The sequence below is a fragment of the Cyanistes caeruleus genome, chromosome 7, assembly GCF_971803275.1.
Source record: "Cyanistes caeruleus chromosome 7, bCyaCae1.hap1.1, whole genome shotgun sequence".
In the NCBI taxonomy this organism is placed as follows: domain Eukaryota; kingdom Metazoa; phylum Chordata; class Aves; order Passeriformes; family Paridae; genus Cyanistes; species Cyanistes caeruleus.
Genome location: NC_141707.1, coordinates 14,205,507 through 14,223,347, shown reverse-complemented (window position 1 = coordinate 14,223,347; position 17,841 = coordinate 14,205,507). Strand labels below are relative to the sequence as shown.

Genomic DNA, 17,841 nt, shown 5'->3' with positions numbered 1-17,841 from the left:
AGTGGCATCATCTACTGGTGGAGTTAATTGACCTCTAATTTAACAAGTAACCATCTTCATTCTTAAGCCATGGCTGAGTCGCAACAACTGAAGAGAGGGGCAGTTTCTAGAAAGTGAGGTTGCAAATCACAAAGCTCACAAGTCAACATAAAGGCAAGTTTCAGGGCCTCATGGAGGTATCAAAGAAGTATGGTAAGAATTCAAGGAAATCCACCTTCATAAAGATTTCAAGACATTTATTTTAGACATTTACTTATTCATCACTTATTTACCTTAATATGCATTTTATTCCTTGCACCTTATATCTAGATATTTTTAGCCTTTGTGATGTGCATCCCTTTGTATTTTTGAAGCCATCAGAAGCTGAGTTCAGTGCCCTCACAACACAGCCTCCACAGCTGCCCTCTTATTTTAGCTGCCAGCTATTAGGGATGGACCCAATGGACAGCAGGATTGTCTGGGGGTGCTGCCTGCCAGTGCCCTTTTAGTAGCTAAACCTGTATCAGCACATTGGGAATGTTTCTGAGTGTGGCTGGAGCACCAGGGTTTGGTTTCCAGTCTACAACTTGAGCTCCCCTGGTTATAAGTCACAAGAAGACAGGTTCCTGACGTGCTGTTTCAGAGAGGTTTGGGTGGCCTGTGTGTGTGCAGAGCTGGGCAGTGGGACAGGCAGAGACTATGGCCTTGGATTACTGCAAGTTTGGATTGTTGGTTTTACAGCTGGCTTCTACATTCAGTTCTACAGCTGCTCTGCAGTGCAACTTCAGGAAAACCATTTCCCCCATGACCGTGTGCCTCTAATGCTGTGCAGCAACATTACCCCTTTGACCTCTGCTAGTGAGAGCCCTGTCAGAGGCTGTGATGTGCTCAGCAGACATTTTTTTCTTAGTCTTTGCAAAATGGGTTTGGGAATGTAGTTCTGTTCATTATAAACAGTGACTATCAAAATAAACAGCTGGCTGAAGCTCTTGTTGACAGTCTGAGGGAGGGCAGGGTTTGTATGGACATGGAGATTAAACTTCCCACAGTTCTTCCAGGACAAGAGACTCTTCTTAATCAGCCTGGGGTGGCATGGGGAAGCACATTGCTGGGGATCAGCCCTGGAAAAGGCAAATGGTACCTTCACCAGTCCAGTGAAAAGAAAAAGTGTAGTCTTGAAACTGAAATTATTTTCAAGGGACTGGAGTTTATTCCAGTAGCACCACAGTAAAGCAAGAGAGACCCCTTGAAGCAACATTTGAAAAAAATGATAAGTTACCATAGATCAGTCTCTGATCTCTCTTGGTTTGGTTTAGCTCCCTCCACCACCTCTCCACCCTCTGGTATTTTTATCCTGTTGAAAAGTAAGCAAACAATAAACTTGATGAGGGTTTGAGTTTGGAGACAGAAAAGCCCTTCAGTTGAGGCTTGTCAGGTAAAAAAAAAAACAACAGGCCTATGGGTGGAAATTACTATGATAGTTCCTTGCTTTTCCTCTGACTTTCCTTTTCCATGCCTCACTGCCATTACTCTGGCTAAGGAAGGTGTTAGCCCACAGCAGGATCCCAAGCTAGATGGAACTCCACACCATGGCCACCTTCCCATGCCCTTACCTCCTGCTCATCCTCCAAGGAGGGAGTACAGGCAATGAAAGAGTAATGAGCAGTGTCACTTTGAGGAAGGATTAGCTTTAGAAACCCTTAATTTCATAATTTCCTCTCTTTCCTTCCCAACTTACATTCCCTTGTATTCATTTGGTAGGATAGGATGACTTCTCTCTTCCTTTTAGCTTATAATAGGTGTTTTCTGTGGCCTTGAACTAATTAGCTTCCAGTGATGATGAACAGCAGCTAGAAAAAGCAGCTGGTGGTGAAGATGTGTAGTGTATATAGTGTGTGCATACAGGGCACTTCTTACAGCCTTATCTCAGTGCCTTTATGATGCTTTGAATCTCTGCCGCTGGGGCATATCTGTTGTGCTGATATTTCGATGTTCCTGTCACATATGGAGGAAATGCAGAAAGACATTTCTCTCTTTGACTAAACTTGGAATTTCTTTGAAGTACCTTTGGAAGCTTCGTTTTTACAGGCTTGCATATGCAGTCACAGTGTGACGCCCTCCAGGACAGGAGAAGTGGGCCCATAGGACCCTCATGGGGTTTGACAAGGCCAAGTACAGTGTCCTGCACCTGGGTGTCAGCACAGGCTGAGGGATTAAGGGATTGAGAACAGCCCTGCCAAGAAAGACCTGGGGATGCTGGTAGGTGAAAAGCTGGATAAGAGCTGTCAAAGTGCACTGTTAGCCCAAAAGATCAACTCTGTCCTGCAGCCAAACCAGCAGGTTGAGGAAGGTGATTCTGACCCTCTGCTCTGGTGAGACCCCACCTGGAGAGCTGCATCCAGCTCTGGGGTCCCCAATGCAGGAAAGACTTCAGCTTGTTGGGGCAAGTCCAGAGGGGGCCACAGAAATGATGAATGGCTGAAGCACCTGTCCTGTGAAGTCAGGTGGAGTTGGGGCTGTTCAGCCTAGACAAGAGAAGGGCCTGGGGATCCTTCATTGCAGCCTTTCAGTACTTAAATGGGGTTTATTTAGCCAGGCCTGTTGTGACAGGGCGAGAGGTAATGGTTTGAAACTAAAATAAAATAAATTCAGTCTAGATATATAAGGAAGAAGGTTTTTACAATGAGGGTGGCGAAACACTGGAACAGGCTGCCCACAGAAATGGCAGACACCTCCCCATCCCTTGAAATATTCAGTTTGCTCAGACTCCAACCTTACCTATCAAAGATGTCCCTGCTCATTGCAGGGGGGTTGGACTAGAGACCTTTAAAGGTACCCTCCAACCTAAACTATTCCATGGTTCTATGTCAGCATCTGCAGCAGTGTGTTGGCCTCTCAGCAGCTGAATGAATAAGGGACAGTTGTGGAGCTGGGGCTTTGCTCACAAGGTCCTTGGCAGACCTGGGAGCTGATGGTGGGCTGCCTGCCCTAACCACAAGCCCACACTTCCTCTCTAGTGTGGGGAGAAGCTAGTTCAAACTTGGAATGCTGGAAATACCCTCAATGCACAGCATCCTTCCCTCGGAGGCCAGGAGCTCTAAGCAGACTTGGTGTTCTCATGAACCTAAGGTACTTCAGGACGCATATATCTCATTCCTTTTTTTGTGTAATTTCATGCTTTATGAGGCTAGTGAGAAACTGTCCCTCATGAAAGTGCTTTGCATTTTCTGGGGAGGAAAAGTACCAAGCATTTCAGAAAATCCAGACTGTGGAGTGATTAACCTTGAACTGTATCAAAATTCTCCGAGTAAAGCTTCTCAGGTTCAGTCCCCCTCCCCCGGCCCTCATCAAGAATTCATTGAAGCCATGACAGAACTCTCCATTACAGTTAGTCTTTTATCCATTTCAGCTTTCTTGATTAGGTTATCTTGAATCATTAGGGGGTTTATTTATTTTAATAGACACTTATTGGATTCATGGTAAGAGAGTTTGGCGACTAAGGAACAAGAGCTGAATATTATCTAGCTCATTTTGTACTGTAGAGTCCCAAACTAAGCAGAGAGAAGAGATGCTGAGGAAGTTTGTCCAGAGGACTCCTGTGATCCCACGTGGGACGGGAGCCTTCTCTTAGGAGTGCATTTCTTTACTAATCTTTCAAGACTTGCGTCAATCATTGCTGCTTTTTTTCCTCTTTTATCACATATGTTGACATTTTCTGCACTGATGATGTGGGTGAGGAAACGGCCTTTTACATTTATTTTTGAGATTTATTCCTGAATCACTCTTACTAAAAACTCTTCATTTGCCTACTCATGCTTTCACTGGAGACCCTAGAAAAATGTCAGTGCAGAAAACCAGCTGTATTGTTGTTACTATTATTGTTGTTGTTATTAATTTTAATGTAAGTGCAGGGAAACACAAGGTCAGTTAAGCTGCAGGTTTATCCACGCTCGAAACAGAACAGCTGCCTGTGAATAAGTCACGGTGGACACCCAACTGCCACCTCCTGCAGTGGCTTTTGGCAAAGTGTAAACATGGGCCTGTACCCCAGCATGACTGTGAGCCTGAACTCTTCCCATGTGCCTTCTTTGTCCTTGGTTAGAAATTTGGTCCTTGGCAGGCTGCAGGGCAGCAGATCTGCAGGAAGCAGTTTTGGGGGTCAGTGTGTTTCTGCACACCTTCACTGTGTGCTGGAAAAACTGACCTTAATCTAGTCTGGTACTTCTGGCTGCCCTGCTCCAGGGTAAACACAGCAAAAGTGAAAGGGTCGAGCTGCTAAACAGGGCTCTGGGATAAGTGACAGAGGATATGGCTCAGGATCGCTGCACCAGCTCGCTGTCCTTGAGGGGGTTTGAGGGCACCAAGCCTTGCGCTTTGGTGTTCTAAGCATGCTGTTTCTTTAACAGCATAAAAGCACAGTGGGAATGGCTGGCTTTCTGCAGATTTTTGTTGTTGTTTGCTTAGATGTGTGGAAATGTATTTGATTAGAAGACATAGAGAGAGGTTAAAAATAGGACATTAATATGATATTTTTTTTATCAAACAAAATGCTTAGAAAATGTTTATCTTGTCTCATGAGAACAACAAAAATAGAGGCCAGCACTTCTCTGCAGCTCTCTTTAATGAGCTAAATTGGGCTGCATTCCTGATGTCTCTAGAAGTTTTGGGGTGAAATGAAGGAAGTTCTGAGCAGAATTCCTTGTAACCGCAAGCACAGGGTGTGCCTGAATGTAGAGCCAAAAGCATCCTTTAATTGTGCTGTTTTTCCTCCTCTTATTTTTAATGGAAGACATTCCCATTTGGGAACCTTAGAAGCTGACATTAAGGGCTGGATTCTGCCACCCATATTGACACTGGTGTGTATCAAACTCTCTGGTAAGTCTGGCAGCCAAGGGGGCTGTTTGTGTGGTGGAGCGAGACCTGCGATGTGCAGGGGAGGCAGAACCAGAAACACGGCGTATTGCACGTCTGGGGAGGGGTGTGTTATTTGTTAGATTTTTCAGAATACGTTCACAGAAGTTGTATTTACTTGTAATGCAGGGCGTTCAGATGCTGTGGATGAGTGGGGAAAAAGGTGGTGAGATAGTGTCTCCTTCACTTTTCCTTCTCCATGCCAATAAATGTAGCTATAGATAAAAATTCACTGTGAATGGCTGTAGCTCCAAAAATTTCTGTATGTTAGCATTTCTTAAATGAAATAATCCTCCTGGAAAGCTCTGTGTAACATACACAGACCCCAAAGAAATAAATAAAAGAAAATAAAAAAAATATAACCAAAAAACGCCAAGTTGAGATTTTTAACAGTAAAAGGAGATTTTGTGTATTAATAATTCATGAGTTCTCATTGAACATGCACGAAGAAACGGTGCTATTCAATAGAGAATACTGTCATCTGTCACTGTTTTATTTGACATTTACACTTTTTTTTTTTTTTTTTTGCCTGGTACTGCAAAACTTTCTTGGATGGCGTGCTAAGATTATTTAAATAAATAATTTTAAAAAGCCGATGCAGACTTTTCATCTGTGCATGGGGAAGGCGGTTACTTGCAGCCATAAAGAACGTGTGAGTAAGCTGCGGCACGCTGTGTTTTCTCACGTATTAGTCAAAGCTATTGCCTAATAAACAGCCCCATAGGTGGATAGAGATGGTCTTGAATGAATGCTTGAATAAAGAGAGGGAAGGATAGAGAAAGAGTAGGGAAAGGACAGATTTGATGCAGATAAGTGTACACATGCACGCAGTGGGTATGCGTGTGTACGTGGCGGGGGGGTGAGCGAAAAATGGCTCTTGTGAAGAAAGCTGACACAAATACATTGCAAAAAATAAATATTTATAAATGGCATTGGGGGAGACCCAGTCCCACACAACATGAGAGAAGACAGGGCATTTAGCACAATGACAATTCAGTTAGGCGCACCTTGCAATTTCTTGCTAATATTAGGCTCGTGGAAATCTTTCTGCTCTGTAGGTTAGTTATTATTTATAAAAATCACAGAACCAGCTGATACATTCATAAGCTAATTATTGTAGCAGCTGGGTACACATGGTGCAATATGTCTGAGGCTGTGAAGTATCACAGATTTCTTGGGGCCTGCTGTGGTGGGGGTGTGCTGTTGAAGGCTAGATCCCTTAATCTGATCAGCCAAGCAAATACTTTGTGGGGAAACTGGATTAATATCTCTCTAAATACCACGGATGTGCTTCACCTTCAGAACCAGGCTCCTTTAAACGTGCCATTAGCTTATCTCCTTTGGGGAATGGAGAAGTTCTCAGGTGTCCTCAGGACGGCAGGGTCTTTGCCTGGTGCCTCCCTTTGCCAGGAATTAATTTGGTTTGCTCATGTCTGCACACATGGTCACACTGCAGTCTAATCTTTTCCCTAATAGCTCCAAGGTCAGGACCTCGCATGTTGCCAGGCAAATTGAGCGCTATCCTTCTTAAAGAGTAATGGCAGCGAGTGCCTAGTCCGTAATGAGGCCTGTAGTGTTGCTCTAAGTGATTGTAATGAGCGCTGATTATAACGGGACAGATAAATCAAAGCGCGGCCGTCGCCATCGGGCTGCCCGGTCCAGCGCTAGGAAGGGGAGGTGGCCCTGCCGAGCTGTGCCTGGGCTCTGCCAGAGCCAGGCGCCCCATCCTCCCACAGGCCTGCCCAGAAATGGGCTCCAGCTCTACCAGGTGCAGGGCTCATTCTGGATTTTCTGTTACACGATGGGTCTTTGTGCTGCAGCAGCCCCCAGGAGGTGTTAAGCATACCTGCTTGAAACATGTTGAAAGAGTTCATTTGGAGACTTGCTCAGATCACTGAAAACAGGGAGCAACAGGAGCCAGTTTTTTCTACAGATGGTTTATTTTCCGTTTCAGAAATTCAAATGTATGGAGGAACCCCTGAGAAAACATTGTGGAGCTGGGAGATTTTCTTCCTATATTTTCTCTAAAACAGACAAAGTTTTGGTGGATATCTGAGCAGTGTAAGGAGGAGAATTGAGAGTAAGGGATGTGGCCAAACCACATTAAAATGCAGACTTCACCTGGCTGAGAGATTGCCCAAATACCAATCAAAACACTTTAAAAATACAACAGAGGTTTTTTTTCCCTAAGTAAATTATTATATATCTTGTTTTCATCCTTGCCCCCCCCACCCCCCAGCCCTCCAAGTTTATTGCAAGAAAAGATCAGGTCTGCACAAATGTGGCCTCTCACTTGTAAAAACAAGGCAGTGTTGTGTTACAGATTAGTTTATAAATCCCTGGTGGCTTCACAGTTCAGTGCCTACAGCTGCTGCAGATGGGCCTGGGTTTTTGTCTCTTCGCTGTGCTGCAGCCGGCAGTTGAAGGAGAAAATGGAATGATCAGGTTATTAACATGTAGGCCGTGAGGAAGAGGCTGCACAATGAGAACAGCTGGTGTTGCTGTCTTGGCTGATGCAGCGGAGATAATCAAATCTTGCCTTTTTTGGGGGGGTTAAGGCAGAAGACACAGTGGAGAGTAAGACAAACAACGGCTTATGATATTATACACGGGGTTTAGAGTGCACGGTAGAAGTTGTCAATGGCTTACAAGTTGTTACACAAAAAAGCAATACCGAGAAGCCCCCCTGTGGGCTGGTAATGAACCCGGCTGTTCGTCTTGCTCTGGTCACTGTTCAGAAAAACACAATTTTGGCTACTTCTTCTACCAAACGTTTTTAACATTGATCAAGCTATCTTTTAGGTATTGTAAGGTGCCTGTCAAAATGGTGTCAGAATGCTGAGCTGTAGCTTGAAAATGATGGGTTATAAAGCTACTAGGTAAAATATTTTGACAGGAGTCAGTAAGGCGCGTTGACAGCATCCTCGGCATTATCTTCTCATCTTCTGTCATTTGCATTGCGTCTCCTGTGCAGGCACAGAGGGGAGGCTCTGTCCCCAGCCCCAAGTGGGCTGGCTGCTGGCAGGCAGGGCAGGGCTGGCTGTGCCCCCACTCCGGGCAGGAGCAGCAGCAGCCGTGATCCCTGGCTCACCTGCTGGGGAGTCCAGGGCACGCTCTGCACACGCCGGGCTCTCCTCACCCCAGCAGCTTTTGCCCTTGGAGTCCAGAGTTGTTTCCTCTTCCTGACGCGCTGATGCTTTCACCTCGGAGGTCTGAGCAGTCTCCCTCTGGAGAGGTCCTACAGCTCCTCACATATAGCAGTAACCTTTTAAAAACATTTCAAACTGACCTTAAAACAAGACAGCAGAAATAAAATCTGCTTTTATTATGATCTGTAGTTGTAATTAGTAATATTTAGAATTACCTCTGCCTAATATCTTGGTATTTCTAGTAACTTCGCGGGAACCTTTTTTTTGTTCTTTTGTGCTAGAGGATTCCCTTTCTGTAAGGCTGCATCTTCTCTTAGATTTTATTATTTAAAGCTGTAAAATTTTAGTGGGGTTCAGAGCTAGGGGAGTCAGTGCAACTTAGGGGTCAGCAAATCAGAAGTCTTGACAGTATATTCTACTAGACATTTGGAATAGTGTTGAATTTCTGGTTCTGCAGCTGCAGGTTGCAGTGAGGGTTGTTAGCAAGTCTCAGGAGTTATGTCTCCTTTCCTCTTGCTTGGATGAAGAAATGAAGGGGCTCTGAAATGGAAGTGAAGGTGCATCTGTTTCATCTTTCTTCTCTGTAGGAAAAATATCTATACACGAGCATTTTGAGCATGGTGTGAATATGATGGGGGCAAGATACTGGTTTTCGCTGAGTGCTGCTGCTTGTCCCAATTTCTCCAACTTGCAGGAAATAGAATATATCACGGATTTATTGAGACCAAAGGGCAGCTTGGGGTGGTGGGGGTTTATGTGTGAGATGAGACCAACAAACCTTTCAGCACAGAGCTTAAAGTCTAGCTGACCTTCAGCTCCCATCTGGCTCCTGGCTGCTCGGTGAGTTCACTGTGCTGACCCTACCGTTGCAGGGCTGGCTGTGTGAGCTGCTGCGCTGGAAAGAAAACCCAAGCCCGGAGAACCGCACCCTTTGGGAGAACCTGTGCACCATCCGCCGCTTCCTGAACCTCCCCCAGCATGAGAGGGACGTGATCTACGAGGAAGAGTCCAGACACCACCACAGCGAGCGGATGCAGCACGTGGTCCAGCTCACACCCGAGCCTGTGCAGGTCAGAGCGCTGTCTGCCTCCTCGGGGTGTCTGTGTGGGAGGACTGGGGTAACACATGGGGGTTCAACAGTGTGACACGGTGATAGGCTTTTTATGTATTGACTGAGACTTAAAAGTAATTCTGAAATGAGCATGGTGAGCATTTTGTGAGGAATGGGCCTTCATTTCACAGCCTCATTGGGATTGTTTCGCTCCTCTGTGCATTTCTGACTAGTATGAATTTTTGGTTGATACACCCTTGTTCTACTCTTGTCTCAGGTATTAGTAGAATGAGAAATAAATAAATACAAATATGTGTATGGAAAACAAAGTGAAAATACTACAGACTCTTTTCTTTGCAGTTCCAGCTCCAGTCAGAAGAGAAAATCAGCCTAATGTGTATTCCTAATAACTAATAATGTATGTCACAAACTCAAACATCTACAGATGGTCAAGAGAGGCTCAGGAGATATTTCTTCAATCTAAAAAGCTGAGGTGACACCTTCCACAGCAGCCCTCCTTCCCTTCAGCCCTCCAGTTCAGCCCCTGGCACTTGGTACCATTCACTTGATGCCAGATTATGTGACCACTCTGGGAACTGTTTGTACTGTGCATTTCTCTGATAATCTTGCAGTTCCTCTTCCCACCTTCACTCTGCCTATTGTTTGATGGTGGATTGCACTGCTTTGCTACTCTTGCTGTGAACCTTGGCATTCAGCCTCTATTCTTTGTTGCTGCTCTTGTGCTGCTATCATTGCTGCCAGCTATCTAGTCACCTTTTCCTAAAGGCAAGAGGTTTCTCTGTCTTGTTGTCCTGACCATCTGAAACATGTAGGTCTCACTCAGATTAATTATTGCCTAGTTCAGTCCCTTTTGTCTCTTCTGCTAACTTCTTCCTCCTTGCCTTCCTTTGTATCTTTGCCTGGAAGAAAAAAACCTGTTTCCTGTTTCCTGGGGTTCAGCTTCTCAGGGCTATAAAGAAGGGAAAGTGCTCTAAGTAATTAATGTAGCAAGTTTTATCTTCCACATCCCAAAAAGTTTATGGGAGCTTGGAAGCAGAAAGCTACAAACAGGTAAAGAAAGGGGCAAGCTAACATGTTGGAAGACATCTAGACCTCTGTAGACTTGAACATGTTAACACAGTTCTGATGCCCACAGCAAGTGGTAATATCTTGTAAGGGACAGAAAAAGTTTCCCTGGGATATTGTGGGTGACCTTGATGATTAGCCTACTTTCCAAAGCCTTCTGCACATCACTTTTCTACATCATGCAGGTTGGCTCTTGTGAGTGACACGTTACGCTGTGCTGGAATGCTGTGCATTTGTATTTGTCAGCAAGTTACAAAGCCATGGATTAATTATTTATTACAGTCAAAATATGAAAAATGAAGAAAAATAAATGGGACCAGCTGGCAACTACATACAACAAAACTCTGGAGACTGGTATGCAGTTGATACAGTAGACTTGTGTTTTGGGGGTGCTGCATTTTAAAGCTATGCTTGCCCATCCAAAAACCCCAGTAGGTTTCTGAGTGACACACTACCAGTGCCAGGCACGGGAGGTCTGCTGTCCACCTGCTCCCTACTGTCAAAAGATACCCAACACCTAGTAATTTTTGCATAGTTTTCAGTCTCTGGGACTTGAATTGTTTAAAAAAGCAAGGTTTGTTTTTTAGTTTTGCTGCAAGGGTCACTATTAGGTAATTAGCCATGAAGAACCAATGACAGCAGCCAGAGATGTAAAGCTGAGGTCCTCACACTTGCAGTCACTGGAGATTTTGTGACACTTTACATAAGGGTAGGGGTCTTGGGCCCTGCTCCTGGCTGAACTCCAGGCCAAGTAATTACATTCTGCCTATCTGAAATTCCCCCTGTAGTGTCAAGTGGGAAAGCAACTCTCATTTCCTCCTCAAAGCAGTGGCGGGTGCAGAATGTCTGCCACAGTGCCTGGCTGCATTTTAGCGGGGGGTGGAAACATCCAAGAGCTGCAGTCACTGACCTACTTTGTTTTGCAGGTTTGCTGGTGAGAAGTGTGCTGTAAGTCAAGCCCTTACCTGCAGCCTTGATAGCAAAATGACAGTCCTTTGAAGAAGATACAAGCAGCAGTGCTGTGAATAACAGCAGGTGCAGAACTGTAACATAGAAGCAGGCAGGATCTTACCTCTGTTCTCTCTCTCTGCCCGTCTTTCTCTTGGCTCTGGTGGCTTAGGTGTGTTTATGGTAACTTCTGTCTGCTGCTTGGGTCTCCTGCTCCTTCAGCTAAGAGACTGGGAGAGCCTGAAAACAGGCTGTCCCTTACTGCTGCCAGAGCTCCCAGCCACCATGACTTAACCCTGTCTGGGCTGAGGATATCCCCCCGTCAGACTTGGAAGAATATCTTAGCCTATTGTCACAAGAGGCATGACCAGGTTATGTTGCAGCCTTTTCCTCAGTAAGGCTTCTTGGAAATGGCAAAGATATCATTGTGATGTGTTTTGTGTAGCTCACTTGCTGCTTACAGTGCTGGGGACACTTCAGGGAGGGAATTACCCCAAGGCTGGGTATGGTTTCTGTCTCGGAAAAGGCCGGGTGTGCTCAGTGGGGCAGTTGTGCTGTAGGAGATCAGCTGGACACAGGCTGGTTCTTCGTGTTCAAGGGATTGTTGTTTCCTTTGTGGGAGGCTCTTGCCGTCACTGGTTTGGTATTACTAGCCTGCACCTCACTGTTTAGCTTTAGGTTCAGGGCTTTAAAAACTAACATGTTTATTTTTCTCTCTTCCATTAGATTTTTTCCCATCAGCCATATATTAATCCACTTAATTGTTTTGCTGTTTCTGGAATGAATAATATCTATAGTGGAAGCTGAGTGTTTAAAAAATTCCTCCCTGCACACTTGATTTGTTTGTTATTGTCCTGAAAAGTCATAAAATGTGAGTCCTGTGGAGCTCTGTGACATGGCTGTGTTCTCTGGCAGCACTGGGTGTGACCATATGGACGTGTCAGAGTGTGGATTTTCCTTCACACACTGGTTATGGAGCATCCATGCTACATCTACATGTTGCTGTGCATGCAGGCTGAGCTTGCCACAGCCTCTCATTCGGTTTTTAAGGAAATTGAGGTGCCCATTAGGAGGCTCTCCCTCCATTCCATGCAATGTGGTGTAATAGCAAAGCGCTGCTAAGAAGAAGAGCAGTGAGGTTGCTGCTAGCTGGGGTACCATAAGGACATCACCTGAGTTACAGAGTGCCTGAGCCACAGGTTCCTGGAGGATATCCTGGAAAGCATTATTACATTTTTGCTGTGTTCTCAACCTCTTCCACCACCACCACCAGGAGTGGGATCCTGTCTGGCCCTTTGGTCTGGCCTGGCCCTTAATGGTGTGCAAAGAAGTCCCTTTGCAGCAAGCAGTCCTTGTGCTTCTGTGATCAGCTCCCTGCTCTGCAGAGGTGAGCCTTCCCTGTCTTACTTTCCATCCCTTGCTAAATCCCACCATTCCCTGGCTGTTTCCTGGCACTGGACCTTTCTGGAGTGTTAATGCTGACAAGTGCCTACAGCTGCTTCCCATTGCCAGCCAGGGATTCTGTGTTTGTTACAGACATGCTGGGACACAGTAAATCTAATTTCTCTCCCTTCTCCCACTATTCCTCTGCTGTGTCCAAGGTGACCACTCCAGAGAGTAACCATCTTGCTTGGCACTTTAATATAGTGCTAATTCATTGTTAATTGCTGGGGCAGAGAAACCTGACTCCATTGGGAAGGCCATGAATCAGGCTGTTGTCTCTGGAGTGTCCAGGTGGGTAAGACGGTTCTCTGGAGTAATGAGCCAGCACTGCAGCAAAGTACCTTCTATTCAGGGAATGTGGAAACCTTGCCTCTCATTTTCTCTGAAGCTGACAGGTAGATCTGCTGAAGCTGGTAGGTAGGTACTTATCTAAGAGCAATCAAATGTTGCTTTCTGATACACTGTTACTTTTGTCACTTTTTAAAAACAACATCCCGCCACCCTCTTATTTCTCAGAAGCTTTGATTTAGACAATGACAGTAGTTGATTTGTCTAAATGTTGATTTAGACAATGTATAATAGTTCAGATCATAAATCAAGGAGAAACATTAGTAAATAAAAGAAGGCACAGTAAAAAGCTCTAGGAAAGCTCTTCTGTGTTGTATGTTCACTGCAAACATTGTGGTCTCTTTAAATATGCAGAAAATAGCATACAGCAGAAATAAATAAAATACTAATATTATAATTTTGTGAGGGATAGAAGGGAACAAGTATTTTAGAAATGACAATGAAATGCAAAATAGCAGAACATGGAGCCCTCATAAAAATGGGTCAAGGCAAGTGCAATGGCAGCCCAATGAAACTAATTTTATATTCTCTTTCTAGAAGTAATAAAGAGGGGGATGAACATCACAGTAGTGCTTCCTAATGAAATATCTGTTTCTAAATAATGTCTTGGAGTTCATGGGTCACATAATGCATAGCACACAGATGGAAAAACCAGTGAGACTTAAAATTTCTTAAAAAACAATATTAATTAATAATACTTAGGCAATCATAGGTGATGAGTGAAGCAAAGCTGTGTTATTCCATAGGGGAACGTGGTGTGCTTAATGATCTATAGGATGATATGCACAGTGAGGTTTTGCTGTGTTTGAGTTACACCAGGGGATTTTGCACACTAGAAATTAGGACTGAGTTGTCTGTGAGACTTGGACAAAAATTACTTTCCCAAACTGCTAGCTCTGAGTCTGGTCCTTACTGTTTTGAGACAAATTTTTTTGTGGAGATGCTGTGCCCTGTGATTCATTCTTAACGGCTGCACCATGATAGTTTTGCTTTTTGATTATTTCTCTGCACCCAAAAGACAGACCACAGATTGATACCCACCGCTTTTTGACTCCCCAGTTCTTTAATCCATGGCTGGATGTGATGTCTGCTTAGACAGGGTTGGTCGAGACTGGTGACACAACTTGTACTCAGCAAATCCAGATGGACTTTAAGAGAAACTTGTATTGTAGGTTGTTCATTACACTCAAAATGCTCAGAGCTTTGGTTTGGGAGGGTTGCACTTGGATTATTGGTTTTTTTTGATTTAGAGCTACAGAGGGACATGTGTGTCAGAACGAGGCCTGTGAATTTTGTGAGTGGAGAACATCTGTCTTTCTTAGTTGTTAGTTACCTGTCCTACCAAAATTAGACAACAGCCAATTTCAGTATCTCCTTTCAGTCTAAACTATTAAAAAAACACAGAAAAAAGTGTCAAACTATGTAACTTCCATTTCTATGCAGTGTTAAAGCTGAGAGCAATATTTATTGCCAATGCCACTCACACTGCATTTATCTCTATTGTGTGTGACTGCTTTTGGGTCGGGGTAAGGGAACTGTCTTTAAAGCATGTGGTACATGCAAAAAAAACCAAAACAACTCAGGGATCTTCCACTTCTGAGCTGCTTTCTCACGTTTCTCCAGTACCTGTGCCCCATAGCCAGAGATGGTGCATTTTGAAGTACCAGCTGTGGCTGCATGCTCTGCTTCTCCATCCTCTTGGTGCATGCCATTTTTCTGATGGGTTACAATAGTTCAGGAGCCTTGCACAAGTTTGACAAAGGGGCACAAATACAACAGTCCCCTTGTATTTGACTCTGAAGTATCCAGTAGATCTTCTTGTGATTGATAGTTACCACAATTGCAGGGAAAGGCGCTGAGCTGTGACTGCTACAGCCAAACCTGCCTACTGTGCCATTTCAGCTGTTTCTGTTTAGTGTGGGTATCTAATGTGGCTGAAAATGCTGCTGATTTTTATTAACGTTAGGCCTGCTACTCCCTTGAATGATAGTGGGGAGTGTACTTGCAATTAAAGCCAAACTGCCTCTGTTCTGAAATCAGTTTAGGTTTGGTACTGTTCCATTTAACCCTAGAAATGGGAGATGAAGTAAACTGCAGAGTTTCAAGTTTCTCAGTGGTGGCAAGTTCAGTCTTGTCAGAATAGTACATCCTTTTCACATTTGAACAGAACCTGAAAGCATGAGGCCACTCCAGTGACACCTGTTCCCAGACAGCTTTCATTTGGTCCAGGATCAACTGAGGACAGGGCAGGAATGAGGTGGGACTCTTATGTGAAGGAGCCCTGAGAATATGACTAGTGCTTTTCTTCAGCAGCATCTTGCAATACAGATGACTCTGAGGCTACATTTTCTGTGAGGCTGCCCCAGAGCAGCTCTGCTTGGGCTGCCCTGGCTCCCATGGCAAAATGCTCCAGGCAGAAATTTCCCTTAAAATCTGAATGTGCAGATTTAGCGCTGCTGAGACTTGGCAGGAAGCAGCAGGGTGGTGGTTTGTGTTGGTGTTGCTCTGACAAGTTGTTGTTTTAGCAAATGACATCACTGTAGCTCTGGCCCCTGTTGTCTCACCCTTTTCCCTTTCACACACAATTTGACCAGATTTAGCCCTCATTTCTTACAGTCCTGGCCCCGTTGTAAATGCTAAGCTGCTAGTGTTGTAAGGAGCCATAGTAGGTTGAGGATGAGCAAACATAGAGAGCAAGATCACTAAATAAAGCTCTTGAAATTCACATAACCTTTGAAGCTTGCCAGCAGCAGGCAAACCTTGAAGGCTGGTAAGGCACTTGATGAGCCTCTGTTCCATTTACATTTGAAAAGTTTTGCAGTTAAAAATATTGCTCTTTTTAATTTAATTTTAATTTTAATGCTCCATAATTACTCTATGTCCCCCACACTTCAGGCTTCAGAGATGTGTAAATGTTTATAGGCTATTGGCTGTATGCAACATTTTATTCTCAGGCTCTCAACAGAAATCTTAGGTTAAAGTTAGAGCCCTGGATCATTGCAGCTGGTCTTTTTCTGCAGATAGGCAATTACAAAAGTTACATGGGGAGGGAAACCATTGAGAGTAGTGCTACCGGAGCACTTTGCACTGCTTGACCCTCAAAGAGCAAGGAGCTACTCTTCCTTCCATGTTGGGCAGCATCCTCCAGGGAAATGGTGCAGCTTCTGGGCAGTGCTGGGAGTTAGACTGTGACAGAGCAGGACATAGATGGTCAGTCTCCTTGCCCAGGGCCAGTCTTTTTTTGGAAATTCTTTGCTGCATCCTTTTACTTTTGTTTTTGTTTGTTTGTTTTGGGGGTTTTTTTGGTTGGTTTTTGTTTTTTGGTTGGTTTTTTTTTGTCCCCTGAATGGCTGAAAATACCCAGAGACTGTAATGTGTGCAGATATATGTTTTTTTTTCCCCCAGGGTCAGTATATTGTGTACATTGTTCCACGTTTATATGGACTTTTACAGGAATTGCAGATTGAAAGGAGAAGTGTTTTTGTGTGCATGCACTATTCTCACGCATCAAGTATCCAGAAGTACAGTAGCACATATTTTTTCTCACAGTCATCTATGCTTACAGTGTTTCAAAGAATATTCCAAAATATCTTGGCACAGACAAAGCGAAGCTGTTTGCAAGATCCCTAGCTGTGGAACAACAAAGGCTACACACATCACACATGATCTTTATTAAAGTCTTAAACAAAAATCAGATAATGTATTTAGAAAATTAAACTTCACTATTTATGATGCTACTCACATTGTGAAAGGAAGTTGGTATCCCCTTGTGCCTCCTTTCCAATGATTTCTCTCCCAGTTCTACTCAGTTCTTCATGTTGCAAATGAGAAGATGAAAATCTTAACTACAAATAACTACATTTAGAAACCAGTAATTTGGGACTAATTCCCATTGTGGTGCCTAACTTAAAAAGGGTTTGGTGTTCAGAAACAAAGGAATACAAGCATGTATAAGGTGCCTCTGGTGGAACATTTGGAAGTTTGAATCATCTAAAATCATTATTAACCTCTTACCATTACATATGGCAAAAAGGATGTGGTAAATCACAGAACACATCCTGGATATTACAGACCCAGCCATCTCATTAAATTTGTGTTAAAAAAACATTCCTCTATTTCCAATTGAGGCTAAATTTAGTTTTACACATTGTGCCATTATAATCCAAAATAATGTTGGCACCCTTTTATTTTCTAGTTGTTTTTCCCTCAGATTTATGTTTTGAAGCTCTACATTTTGCACTTATTAGGCCATGCCTATTTGATGTGCCACACTTGAATGCAAGGCACGAAGGCAGAGAGGGTTGTGAAGAGCCCCTTCCTTTCTGCTACAGGTCCTATCACACAGATGTTGAGGAAAGTGAGCACATAGTGCACAAAGTCTTAATGCACAGCCAGAATTGTTCTGTTTTTTTATGAGCGATATGTGGCTGTCTCATGGTTAGGTCTGGAAAACCTTGGTATTCTGAGTCTTGCTGGCAAAAGCTTGGCAGCAGGATTCCTTTTGTTGGGATTTTGGTAGTTCTTAGAGTTGAACCATGCAGGGTATCACAGAAGTCCCTGGTACCCACAAGAAATAAGAGCTATCTACTCTTCCTGTACTGTGTTGAGGGAAGCTGTGGTATCAGCTGTGACTTCATCCAGTTGTAACAGAAAGAAAGAGACACACTAAAATTTCAGGACTCAACAAGCCCCATAAAAAGATCTGTCTGGACAGCACTTTACTAGTTAAGTGCTAAGTTATTATTATTATTTATTATTTATTTCCTCTCCTAATTTTCCTCTTACTGAACAAGGAGGAAATATCTTTGTTCTTTCATTTGAGAAGTGAAATAAATGTATTCCCTACAGCATTTGAAATTTTAATAATCCATAATAAATAAAATCATATCTAATAACATAACTGCTTTCAATTGGCAACACGATCTC

At 43.8% G+C, this 17,841-nt stretch overlaps 1 protein-coding gene across 27 annotated transcripts in view; it reads left to right on the top strand.

Annotated features, from left to right (window-relative positions):
- The window catches only part of SATB2 (SATB homeobox 2), a 225,522-nt gene that overhangs the window by 191,225 nt on the left and 16,456 nt on the right, over positions 1-17,841 (top strand). For all 27 annotated transcript variants that reach the window (XM_086897150.1, XM_086897170.1, XM_086897166.1 and 24 more), the window contains one exon: positions 8,912-9,109. In XM_086897150.1, the coding sequence (XP_086753276.1) occupies positions 8,912-9,109 (198 nt within the window). The remainder of the gene's footprint in view (positions 1-8,911; positions 9,110-17,841) is intronic.